This window comes from Thunnus albacares, chromosome 4, assembly GCF_914725855.1.
Source record: "Thunnus albacares chromosome 4, fThuAlb1.1, whole genome shotgun sequence".
NCBI classification, from domain to species: Eukaryota; Metazoa; Chordata; class Actinopteri; order Scombriformes; family Scombridae; genus Thunnus; species Thunnus albacares.
The window spans coordinates 22,252,318-22,265,382 of NC_058109.1; the positions used below are offsets into that span (position 1 = coordinate 22,252,318).

Consider the following 13,065-nt stretch of genomic DNA (forward strand, 5'->3'; position numbering starts at 1 on the left):
TGTGTGTGTGTGCGTGTGTGTGCGCACGTGCGCGTGTGCATGTGTGTGTGTGTGTGTGTGTGTGTGTGTGTGTGTGTGTGTGTGTGTGTGTGTGTGTGTGTGTGCATGTGTGTGTGTATATGTCTGTTTTTTGGGTTTTTTTTTTAAGAAAAAGGACAACACTTACTTCATTGGACTTTTCTGCTCATAATCCTCAAGAGTTGAACAACCAAAGGTGGGAATCTTCTTCAAAGAAGCTTTGATCTATTTTGATAACTGAAAAAGGAAAATAACAAGAAGTTTAAAAAAAAAAACAGGAAAAAACTTAAGAAAGGAGGAAAAGACACAGAGCATTATTTTTGTGCACGTAATATAACAAATTCTTATTTTTAAAACGCATTCTGGACGTTTCAGAGTGATTCAAGGAAGAGTTGAAACACAATGTGTCTTTTATTGTTTTGTAAAATATGCAAACTTTTTTATTTTTATTTCCTAATGTCTGTTGTTTGACATTCTATTTGCAGCAGCGGGGCAACAATTTGTACAGATTTAAGAACTTCTAAAACACTTTTGCTGGTCTGACGTGTCGAGTAACCGCGGGAGGCAAACCGTTTAAAGCTACTTCTTCCTCTAACTGCTGCAGAGATTTCTATTCACGCACAGATGATAACATTGACTGTTTTATAGTTTAGTTAGATTCATTTTTTTTAAACTTTAAACCATTCTTTCATAAGTGAACAAAAGACAATCAATTATTTCTATTTATATTTGAATTATAGTTCTATTTTTTAGAGTTTTTAGATCATTGAAACATACATTTATAGAAAAGAAGTTATTTAATACTGTAGTCTATAAAGACTAGATTAAATGGACATATTACCAAACACATTAATGTGCTCTAATATTTGGGAACTGTAGAATTATTAGAGCTCATAAAAATTATTTTCTCATTTTTTTTTTGATTCTTTAAAAAAGACATCGAAACAACACCTGTTCATACTAATAATTGTCCTGTTTAGTTATAATGTAACTCCACGTTACATCAGTGTCCATGAGAAGTGGTTTTAAGCGGTTTTGTTGTGGCATTTCTTCAGGTATCATTAAACTCATCCTGCGTCGTAAAGGATGAAGTGATAAGTGAACATGCTTTAGATCTGAGCAGTTAGATTACTGAAAGATTATGTGTACAAAGAACAGTGCAGTTACTAAATTAAGATATAGTTTAGCGAAGCAATGAGGGAAATCAAATAGAAGACTAACAAATTCCCTGAGAATAATTTGTCTGAAAGGAAAGGGAGCTGTAAGTCTTTTTTTTTCAATGCTGCTGTTGTCACCTGAGTTTGATTCTCTGTCATTGATTTTTTAGTTTTTGTGTTTGTAGAAAGTGAAATGTCTTCTGTTATTTTTTTTCTTCTTTTTTTTTTGTCTGTCACTTGAAAACCTTTGAGCTAATTTGCCTTATTTTTGATGAGTTTTATCTTTGAAGTAGATTAGATTTTTTTAGCTGTAGAAAGATAGCTTTTCCTAGAGAGTAGATATTAGTTTTTTCCTCCGCGTAAGGATTGATGCTGTTTTTTTTGTGCACATCAAAGTTTTCTCTCATTTTGTTTTCACACGAATTTCCGTTCCAAACCTTGTGCCGTCTGTCCTGATATTGTGTCGGGCCTGTTTGTAAAAAGCCTTTTTTTCGGAGTGGAGACCTGAACCAAACAATGACTTCATTTTAGTGCTGATCCAAAAGATTCATACTGACGCTGCATCAGCGTTGCGGCTCGACGAGGCTTCGTACACACAAGCCCGGGTATGTTTCCCGTCAGCGAATCGAGTGAAGCTCATGTCAACACATACAGTACATCCAAATATGTTGAACTTTAATTTATACAGACATCAAAAACTGTAGATATGTAGATAATAGAAATAATGGTTTTACAAAGGACTGCTCACTTGACCATGGAAGTGCCATTAAAGATGATTCTTACAGCCTTTAGTGAGACAGCAAGTCTGAATGAATTTGTGAGCGATCCAAAATTCTGCAAAAACTATTTTTAGCTAAGCCTTAATGTTTTTTCTCTGGATGAACTGCCGGATATCTCATAGGATTGACACTAAGTTGTATATACTATGGAAATGGCAACAGGCTTGTTTGAACTTAGTAATCACGTCAGTCATGTAAGTTAGCTGTAGGGTCATGAAGAGCTTTTCTTCCCGCTCTTCAACCACATTCATGTTTGGATCCAGTGAAAACACAGCGTGAGAGCGTCTTTCTCAAGGCTCGCAGTGGGCACCGTTTGATGATTCTATTTCTAAGTCTGTTTTGTCTTCACATTTTTTTTTTTCATGTCATCTTTGCTGTGTGTTACTTTCTGCAACCAAAGATGTTGTGGCCACTCATCTTTTAAAGCTCTCTGTCACAGATACACAGCTCTCATCCATAGACGCTCATCTGTGGTGTGTGGTAGTTTTCAGTTCTGAGAGAGTCAGAAAGAAAAGCCACAATAAAGGTGTTTACATGTGCACAATATTCCACCCTATTACAGTTTTAATTACAGTTAAGCACATTATCAGTTACAGTTAAAAGTAAAAGACCTTTTTTTGGAGTAAATGGTTAAAATGAGCCCTCTCGCATAACGTACACATATCAAAATATTTCAGCTGATTTTCAAAAGTCGACAAATGATCTGGTTTTGTTTACTTGTGGTTAGTAAAAAGAAATTCTATCAGTATACAGTACTAATGGAGTGTTGGAGTGCATGTAAACAGAATCATTGTGAACCTTATTGGCCTCAGCAGATAACCAGGAGGAACACAGAGCGCAGCTTTTATCATGAGAGTTGTCAGACACCAGAGCTGATTTTGTAAATAGCCTTATTTTTCCTTCCACTCGCTCTTTACATCATTTTGTTTCTTTCTCCTTGTGTGTTTTCCTGATTTTTTTATGATTTATAACCTGTCCAGATAACACAGAGTGGCTAGCAAGTTTTCAGATTCAGTGCACCATGAAGGAAAATGTCATGGATATTGTTTATATGTTCAGAAAAATGATATTCCATGTATTAGCCATCACTTTTAATACAAAAAAAGATTTTGAAACTATGAAATGACCACTTGTTACAATGCAGTGTTTATTTATTTTATTTTATTTTTTTACAAACTCAGATATAATATTATAGTTAAATGATGATGCTCTAAAATGAATTTGCATCATGAAAATCATAACTTAAATTACATGAAATTGTAGGAATACTATGGTGTACTCTATAGACAGTACACAATATTTGAAAGAAAACAAAAATCTCCATGCACTTATTTTTAGTCCACACTAATTTGAAGATACTCTTGCAGTCCATCCACATGTAGATTTGACGGCTTATTTCATAGCTTCAAAATGTTTTGCTGCTAAAACAGGACTTCCAAACAGGTGGTTGGATGTTGCCCAGTCTGGATTTTCGAAATGTCTCCTTGAATTTTAATTTGGTTGATACAGAGTATCCCTCATTTGTATGTTTTTCAATAAAAAACATAAGATGCTAACATACAATAAAAAGTTTACTATTACTTTGTTAATGGACAGTTTAAATAATTATATTTCACATTATTAAAACATAGAAATCTTGTCTTAAGGTGACATTTTTGAACAGAAAATACTAAAAACATGTTGCTCAACACTGTATGAACCAAGTTTGTGTGAATCACAGAACTTTTGAAAATTGGATGGGCTCATCTCACTTCCTGCTTGTGAACAGTTTTCTTATTTATACAAGAACTCATTTTGTACAGTTTTGTTAGAGGAAAGAGGTTTTGATATTTGGTTATTTTGCAAAGCCACTTGGCTACTTTTGTCTTCCTGTGCCAGAGTTGCTAAATTGTCTGTAACTTGTGTTTTTTTTATTGATTGAGATAAGATTTTCCTTCTTTCTTGGTTTTCTCTTTGAATTTGAATATGTCAGTTTTCTTTTTTTAATAAAAGCCTTGTTTCAATGAAAGGCTGAACCGTGTATTTAATTATCTTGTGCTAACTATTGGAGTCGAGGGGCAATATGATTGCTTCAGGTGTTTAAGGTCCTCTAATGACACATTTACAGAAAAAGTTTTTTCTCGCACGTTAAATGAGAGACAGTCAGCTGTTGCTCAGGCTGTGGCCTGCAGCTCAGGTACTGAACCCTGTATTGATTATCACTGGTAGGTGACATCATGACTTTGAGGGCATTATCTGGTCCTGCTGCTCAGCAGGTAAAACTGAGTAATCAAATCCAGCCACCTGTCCCTTTTCTACATCCGCTTATTCTGTCAAGGGTTGCACGATACTGAAGTCCACAGGTGTATTTATACCTTTTAATGTCTTGAAAAATAATACTCTGCATGTTTTACGAGTTTAAAAAAACCCGTAATCTATATTTTTATTTATAGTCAATATTCTCTCTGCTTGAATTGAACATTAATTAAAGATAAGACAGTAGTGGACAGTGCTTAGTATAGATGCTAAATCAATATTGATCTATCATAAGGTAAGAGATCTGTATCAACAAAAAATAGTGTTTTGGTGCATTCCTAATTATATGTATTAATGAATGAAAACATTTTTTGTTCTGCCATCTCACGGCTCACCCATCATTGGTTTCTAAGACACCTTTACTAAACATCAATGTTTACAGTACAGCTTCCAGCTGTGCTGGTCACAAATTAATTTAAAAGAATCGCACCAAATCCACAGCACCAACAAAAAAGAAAAACAATAATAATAACAACAACAATAAACAACATTCATAATAATCTTCTTCCTGAACTCCCATGCATTCACCAAAGGAAGAATCTTTTTCAAACAACCATTTCTGTCACTGAGTCATCATATCCTTCATTAAACAAAAGATCATAAAACTCACAACGAGCAGTAAAAACCTAAATGATACTTATATTCAATTTCCCCAAGATCACACACTGGACACAGTCAACTTTCTTCTTACAAAGCAGTTTATCAACCTGTTTCAATATGAAGAAGCAGAACACCAGCTCAGATTTACTCACAAATAGGCCTTTTTTTTAATTCTATTAAATCGATTAACCTATTTCATAGCCTGGACTTCGACACACCTTCCACTGATTAATATTAATATTAATATTAGTAATACCACAATTGACATACTATTTATTTTTTATTATTAAACTACAATTAATTTGGAATGTCTGATGTCTAGATTCAAAATAATGTTATTTGCTAGATTGCTAAATCTAAATGATATACATGCAGGAAATAGGATTCCTATATTTTCATATATTAACTACTCACACTCACATTCACGCTTATGCTGAGTTCAGTTCATGTAACCTGCTTGTCTTTAGACTGTGGGAGGAAACACGTGGAGAAAATATAAACTACACACAGAAAGGCCACAAGGACCCTCTAGCTGAGCCACTGGCCTCTTACCTGCACACATCATACAATTCATTATTAACATGTAATAACAGTTATTACCACATGTATCACTCACATATGCAAGGATCAGTGCTGTTTAAGATTTGTTTTTATTTTAATGATGACAGAATAAAACGTACACATCTCATTGTGAGTGAAAAAATATTAACATGTCATGTCCAGGTTTTTTTTCATCAACATTTCTAATGCTAACACTGATGCTAACGCTGATCATCAACTTGTTAACATGAAATAATTCTCTATCACATTCCAAAGGCCACATTAAAGCCACAATAGAAATTGCAACTGATCTCTAATAACTTACGTTACTGTATGCTGTTACACATGTTTTCCCTCTATGGTTTAAATGTGTCTTAGCTTCAGAAGTCTTGAAGTTAGTTGAAATCCACTGGATCAGGGTTCTCTTGTGCAGTCTTTCCCTAAATATTGACACTCAAACTGAGCTGTTAGTATGAAAGTATCTTACATACACACATACATACAGACAAAATACAGAAAAAACTTTAAATCTACTATGATGTGCATAAAAAAACAAGTATAAAACAAACTGCATAGCTTGTGAAACAGTCAGTTGTTAAAACAAACTCAACCCTGCTGAGCTTGAAAGTGCAAATTTCCTGAATCTTTCTTTTTTGGCTCGGTGATGGATTAACAGAGGGATGCTGATCATACTCAGCTCTGTATCCACGCATGAGCGTAATGACTGTTGAAACATACATTGTAGGATGGTGCAGGTCTCAGTGGACCCCAGAGGAGAACAAAAAACAGATAAATAGGAATGGCCAGACTACAGTGAACAACAGAGGTTATGTGAGGGCGTAGTGACAAAACCAACGGGTTTATAGACAAGATTACACAATCAAAAGCAAAGAACCAACAGATGGCTCTCTCTTTGCTTACAAAGGTCTGACGCACTAACAAAAAGGGGGAAAAAGTAGAAGTGGTGATTCATTAAAACAGCCCTGGTGGTATCTGGTTCATGAGTTTAATAAATCCATGCTGGATGTTGAGTTTGATGAGAATGAGGAGGACATGCTTCACTCGCGGCCGCCCCCCATGATCTGTAGCAGGAAGCTGAACAGGTAAATAATGTCCAGGTAGATGCTGAGTGTGGCAAACACATATTCCTCTGGACTTATGGTGAAGCGCTTGTTCCCTAACAACAACTGAGTGTCAAATGCCAGGAACTGTAGCAGAGACAAATGGAGAAAGAAATTTAGTAAATGAGACAAAAATGATATTCAGTGGGATGATTTTTTGATTATTTAATTCTCACCAAAGTAAAGAGGATGGCTCCCAACACAGCATAAATGGCATGTAACCAGGGAACCTATTGTACAAGATAAAAAAAAGCATTACAAAACACTGTTAAGAAGGACAACAGGATGGTAATTTAAGAAAGACAGCGCAGTGCTTTGCTAGATTATCTGTGACGTTAATCCCTTCTCACACACACCCAAATACAGCCGGCAGCACCTGAAGCATTAACCTCCAACTGCTGTTTTTGCTCAGCTATTTTTGACTTCACCTAGAAAGGTGTACTGATCGGATGGTGCTAGAAGCAGCAGAAGGTGGTGAACTTACATATCCAAAGGGGACGACAATGGAGAGGGTGATGGCGCAGAGAAGCATGACCATACACAAAGAAAATAGGACGCCCTGACAGGATGTGATGTCAATCTGGCAGCAAGCAAGAGAGAAAAAAAACACACACATGATGGATTTATTTAATTATAACAAAAATCTGTGTGTTTTATTGTGTGAAAGTGGTTGGAAGTCTTTCTTACCTTGCTCTGGAAGCTGAAGATGGTGACAGAAAGACACACCAGAGATGTGATTCCCAGACACAGAACCACTGACTTTGTGTTGTAAAAGCTGGAGGAAGAGAGGAAACAGTCACATTAAACAAAGGCTCAGGTGAGTTGAAACCAATATCTCAGACACACACACCTAAATCACAATATGTTCTCACCTCGACACAAATCCCATCATGAAGGCCATGCTCAGAGTCTGTTAGGGGAGGAAAGAAAAACCACAGTTAGGCTACATGTTGAGTAAAGAACATGACTGTATTTTACCATAATGTGCTGTTTTCATAATGAAGAATACTTACAAAGAGAACTAATAAAATGATGTTCCAGGGAAACTGCCGTCTGTTTAGGTACATTCAGGGAAGGAAAACCCATGTTGTCACAACTTAAATTCACAAATATATATCTGCTAGTTGCGTTTTATGAATATTTCTGTTGTTATTTATATTGCAAAGTAACATTACCTCAAATCCCCACAGCAGGACAGTGCGATGTAGGTGGCGAAAAACATGAGACTGTCAAAAAAGAGAAAAGGATGATAGAAAACGTAAAAAATAAAGTAATAGAAAAAGCTAGCACTATAATGTGAGTTGTGATGTGATGATGTGTCTTCACTTACTAAGATGCCATGTACAAGCTGGGATGAGTCTGAATAAAAAACCTCACAGGTGCGCTGGAGAGACAAGAAATAAATGGATTCAATTAGTACTTCATGTTTCCAGTCAAAGTGGTAAAAACAAAAACTTTACTTGTAAGTAGTGGTATAGCTTTGCAGTAGTTACCAAAATGTGAAGAGACCAACAATTGCTACAGTCACAAACAGCTGAACCATGAGAATGGCGTAGACCTGCAGGAAGACATACAGTTCAGTGTGGTTTACATAAAAGAAGACAGAAAGATAGTCTGAAGCACGCAAACTGGCAGACAAACTCATTTTAATCACTTCCAAGAGCCTGAGAAGAGAGTTTGTGAGCATGTATATGATAGAAAAGCCACACAAATGTGAGATTTATGTTCTGCTTTAATTGTTTTATTTCACTCTTAAGAGAGAAAGCCATCCAGTATGAGAAATCTCTTCTCAAAGCATCTCAGGGAAACTTTCCCAACAGGAGAGGAGTCAGGGGGTCATCTTATATATGTGTATTTATATTCCCCAGATTCAGATCAATGTCAGTGTCACTGTGATATTTATTTTCCTGGTGTCGCTTATTTTGTTGAGTGCATTTGTACCTTCCTGATGAAGGTCCGCCTGATGGTCTTGTCATCAAAAGAAAACTGGGCCTGCATCTCGTCATAGCCTGGAGAAAGAAAGAGGCAGACAGCAGACATGTGAGGTTTGATCTTTGTAAAAACAGAGGATAAATTATACATAGTCTCTTATAATGATCCTGCAGTATAATTCAGACACATTAAAGTCACCTTGCAAGAGTCAGGTTTCACTGGTGCTAATTTACTATTGTAAAATACCTTGTTCTTTTCAACACACATTTGATGTCAAGTCACAACTTTAAATTTAAACAAAGTGTGATATTATTAAGATTATTTATAAGATAAAAATTTGCAATAAGGTAAATAAAAACAGCATGCACATTCTGCATATACTGAGTCTTATTTTCTTCAGCTATGACTTTGACTCATACAAGTGTGTTCAAAGTCTGGGTAGAAGTTAAAGACTTGATAGCCAGTGTTTAATATCCATAACTAACAGAGTGTGTTACCCCACAAAGAAGCAGCTTTTTACCTGCAGTTGCCTCCTGGTAACTGGGTGGCTCATTGTCATTGGTCACCTGCTGGGAACAGACTTGGAGTTAGCACATTTTATAACATTTTCACTTAGCTGTATAAAAAACACATCATCCTTTACAGTCACTAAAAACATCTTGTTCACTTTCCCACACATGAACCAACACAACTTCCCTTTCACTTATTATTTGGCTATGACAGTCTATAATATGTAAGACTCTACTGATGAAGCTGAATGAGGACACTTTTTCATAACAGATCTGTTTACAGAACAGCCTCCATGTTTGGTTAGTTGAAAGGATTAGGATGAGTCTGCTCGGCCTCCATCTTTGGGTAGCCAGCGGCATAGATGACACTAGTGTACCGAATAAAGCAATATGTATTAAAAGAGCTCTGTCAGACACACCTAAAATCATAAAACTTTTTAAATTTTACGTAATTATTTGTTTGATTGTACTTGATTTTGAGCCTGTCTTTGATGTTGTCATTAAAAGAGTTGAACCATCAGAAACACAGTCATATCTCTACAATTCTAACCGAAAGCTACGACTTTATCATTTGTGCTTTTGTATGAGCTTTTAATTAATTATAGGAGCCTCATCTGTCATAGTTCATATGACAAATTCAGGAAATTACAAAGAATTGCACTGATCTATAGCAATCAATCACTACGCAATGTATTATACAGCTGCACTCTAGCTAGGAAAACTAAAAACATACCTTTCCCTTTTTCATGATTTTTTCCTTTTGGCTCCTTTGTTTTGCTCCTGATGAGGGAGTTAAAACTATTCTGAAGTCACTGATAAGATGTTTTCTCTTTTAAGTCCAAAATATGAAAATTCTCAGCTCCTCTTCTGTTGTCTGATAGGGTAAGTATGGTCCAAAACACTGCGAGGTGCAAGCAAAACGTTGTTTAGTTGTTGCTCTGAATTTGTCTCCAGTGTGAGGATTACACCGGAGCTTTATAGGCCTCCATGTGGTTAATCTCTCTCTAACCCTGATCCCACGCCACCCCTATCCTCTTCTTAATGAGGCCGTTCTAGCAATGTCCAGGTAGTTCGAAAACACTGAGATGATGCCAGACTGCACCACTGCTGTTGTGAAACAGGGGTGTCGTTTATGTCTCTTTTTGCAGGCACAGAGCTGCTCAGCAGTGTTCCAGGACAGTTAATCATCCTAGTGCTCACCAGAAAGACTCAAAGGACTTAAATATCTGAATTACATATGCATTGCATAACGATTTTGCCCCAGTTCAGTGGAGAGCAGGGGTATAGATCTAAGGGATATTTGATAATCATTGTATTGTACAGAAATATATCATTAAAACTAACAATACCTGCATATGTCAATGGGTTTATATATACTAGCATGTTCACTAACAACATTATTTAATATATAATAATATAATAATGATATAATATACATTATTTAAGACAGCCTATGATGTATGACTGTCAACCTTTGTGTTTTACTTAACATAGACTATCAAAGCTCTGTCTTCTGCATTTATAGTTGTATCAATGAATCAATAAAACAAAACTACAGTAGAGAGTTGGGTGTATGTTTATTTGTGCCTTTTGATGTAATCTTCATCTTTATTTTTAGCATCAAAACAGATCCAGAATGACATCATGTTTTTGTGTAAGAGACTGGTTTAGTAACACTAGGCTAATGAGATGGAAGTTAAGAACATTATGGGGCACACACATGACCTTTACAATCAGTAATAATGAGATTTACCAGAAAGCACCCACATTTGATCTACTTTTACTATTAGGAATTATGCTGTTACATTCTCCACGTTGACAAACATGCAACTTATGATAATTTTTCGGACAACATACAAATACAGGGAGTTAAAAAATGTGAAGAAATTCTTGAATGCAGTGTCTAGCCAGCTGAAAGTGTTGATATCTTTAAACTTAAAGTCTGTGTAAAGGAAAATCAGAGGCTTTTTAAAGTTGAGATGAAATGACAAATGCCTTTTTAACCCTTTAAGATCACATCGCTGGTCATATTGTGCACCTATTTAACAATATATGCCAAAAAAACCCAACTCCCCCCCACCAAACCAACCAGTTTCAACTCATAATATCATGACATCCACCCATCCATCAATCTTCAACTTTTAGCGGCACAGAGCTAAGATTCATTATGACATGCCCACTTTTCAACTTTCAAATCAAAATCCTCCCAACGTTATATATTGCCTTCCTGTCCTGTTTCACTCGGAAATACGTCACGATAAGGAAGTTAGATACTCTTGAAATGCTGCTTCATCTGGACTTTAAACACATTATACATATTAGAAAATAATTGCTGAAAACATGTGAAAAGACTATGAACTATGTAGCACTGAATTGTGGAGTTAGAGTGTTAAACTGTTTTTCCCCATTTCTGTGTTCAGGATTTTTTGGGCGGGCCTGAAATGGTGGCTCTATGATGCAGAGGGGTTACTAGCATGACCTCACCCCCCACTTTGTAAACACTAGAGCACCTACTCATAGTTAGTATTTTCACACCGGGTAGTTTTACAAACTTTCCTTGGAGACAACGGGATTCACTTTGGATAATCTGCTTTTACTGGTTAATGGGGCCATTTTTGGTCAATGTTAGCGCTCAAGGAGTTATTTTAAACCCAGCTGAAGCGTCTGTTGACGGGTGGGGCTGCCTGCGGCTTTGGCTTCAGCATTGGGTGTTCGGCTGGGAGGTCCCTGGCCAGAGGGAGCACATTAGCTGGGCAGCACTTCACCAAGAAGCCAGCATGAGAGACAATTGCTCTAAGGGTGATTCATTGTGTGGCCACAATGAAGCCGCCAAGGACTTTCCACCAGAGGATTGAGTAACGTTAAGTGCACCGAACTCCATTGAAAAAAACCTAACCCTAACGATGATTGGTGATGGTTCGCTTGTTAACTAGTCATTTAAGTTCCCTTTTCACTGAAACGAGTCCACATTTACCTAAAAGATATATGCCGAACTAAACAGTGGCTCCTAACGTTACTTAATTTTTAAGCAACATGCTGCTTGCTTTACACCTACAAACAAGGCCTATTTTAAATTGTGTATTTTTGTTTGGTATGAGCACTGTTAACACAGAGGCTGTTCAGTCCTAATTTTATATACTAGGCAATTTTTAAATCATTAAAATTTGGCTGGGTGGTTAATTACACATTTTTCTGTGTTGTGACAAACTCAGAACACATATTTATTATTGTTTTACACAGACTTTAAACTTAAAACCTACCTCTTTCGCCTGGCTTTTGATTAGAATATTTTATGGACATTATTTATTTTATTTGATTATTTATTTTATTTGATATTTGTGTTAATGTTTTAACACGTGTTATTCCCTCCAATCTATCTTATTTGTCACGGTCCTTTATCTAATTTATCTACTTATTTTATTTTATTGGTTTTATTACATTTGATCTTTTTTTGTGTGCATTAGTCTCAAATTGTTTCTTCTGTTTACATTTGTTCTGTCTTATTATCAGCTTGTCAGTCGTCTGTAAAGCACTTTGAATTAACCTGTAGGAAAGATGCTTTTTACAAATAGTTACAAAAGTTCGATTGATCAATTGATTATTCATAGAGTTCCCCAAGTGTGTGAAACTGTAGGATTGAAGCTGTTGTGTTACAGTGTGCTGTCTTCGTGGACTCAGCAGAGACAGAGCCCAATGATTTTGTAATTTATCCAGTTTTTAATGTATTGCTTGTTGAGTCACCTGTTGGTGTTGTGTGATTTGTGAATGAGCCTGTGCTGAAGGTCTGGTTCCCTGTGAGAATGTTTTTCTCTGTACTGTATAATGAATAATGAGCTGGAAGTAACTGGAGGACTGTAGGCTAGTTTGTGTATTTCATGCATATAGACAAGACTGTATAAGTCATCTGTTTGATACATGCATTAATACTCTGTCTGTGAATGTTTCTTAGTGTTCAACCTTTGTAGTAGGCTACTCAGTACTGATCTATACCTGTATCAGAGTAGAAGCTTTGTTGTATATATTTCTGTGTACTAAGAAAATACATAGGAAAGACTGTTGTTTGTCACAATAGACACACTGTCCTACTTTACTGCTTAGATGACCTGCCTCCTTG

At 36.2% G+C, this 13,065-nt stretch overlaps 1 protein-coding gene across 2 annotated transcripts; it reads right to left on the minus strand.

Annotated features, from left to right (window-relative positions):
- Window positions 1–5,484: 5,484 nt before the first annotated feature.
- Window positions 5,485–9,892, minus strand: faim2b (Fas apoptotic inhibitory molecule 2b). Of its 2 annotated transcripts, none has more exons than XM_044349504.1 (12): window positions 9,685–9,892; window positions 8,963–9,008; window positions 8,452–8,519; window positions 8,004–8,068; window positions 7,841–7,894; window positions 7,686–7,736; window positions 7,524–7,563; window positions 7,383–7,420; window positions 7,198–7,285; window positions 6,995–7,090; window positions 6,687–6,740; window positions 5,485–6,597 (listed from the first exon to the last, which is right to left on the minus strand). In XM_044349504.1, the coding sequence occupies exons 1-12, from the start codon at window positions 9,697–9,699 to the stop codon at window positions 6,448–6,450; spliced, it is 765 nt and encodes a 254-aa protein (XP_044205439.1). In that variant the 5' UTR covers window positions 9,700–9,892; the 3' UTR covers window positions 5,485–6,447. The 2 variants fall into 2 exon arrangements, with proteins under 2 accessions (XP_044205439.1, XP_044205438.1); XM_044349503.1 differs by having other exon boundaries at window positions 8,963–9,011.
- Window positions 9,893–13,065: the final 3,173 nt, after the last annotated feature.

Coding starts and splice junctions, on each gene's coding strand:
- faim2b (XM_044349503.1), bottom strand. Junction 7,737..7,840: donor AGCTTGTACATGGCATCTTA/GTAAGTGAAGAC, acceptor CTTTTTTGACAG/TCTCATGTTTTTCGCCACCT. Junction 6,598..6,686: donor GAGCCATCCTCTTTACTTTG/GTGAGAATTAAA, acceptor TCTCTGCTACAG/TTCCTGGCATTTGACACTCA.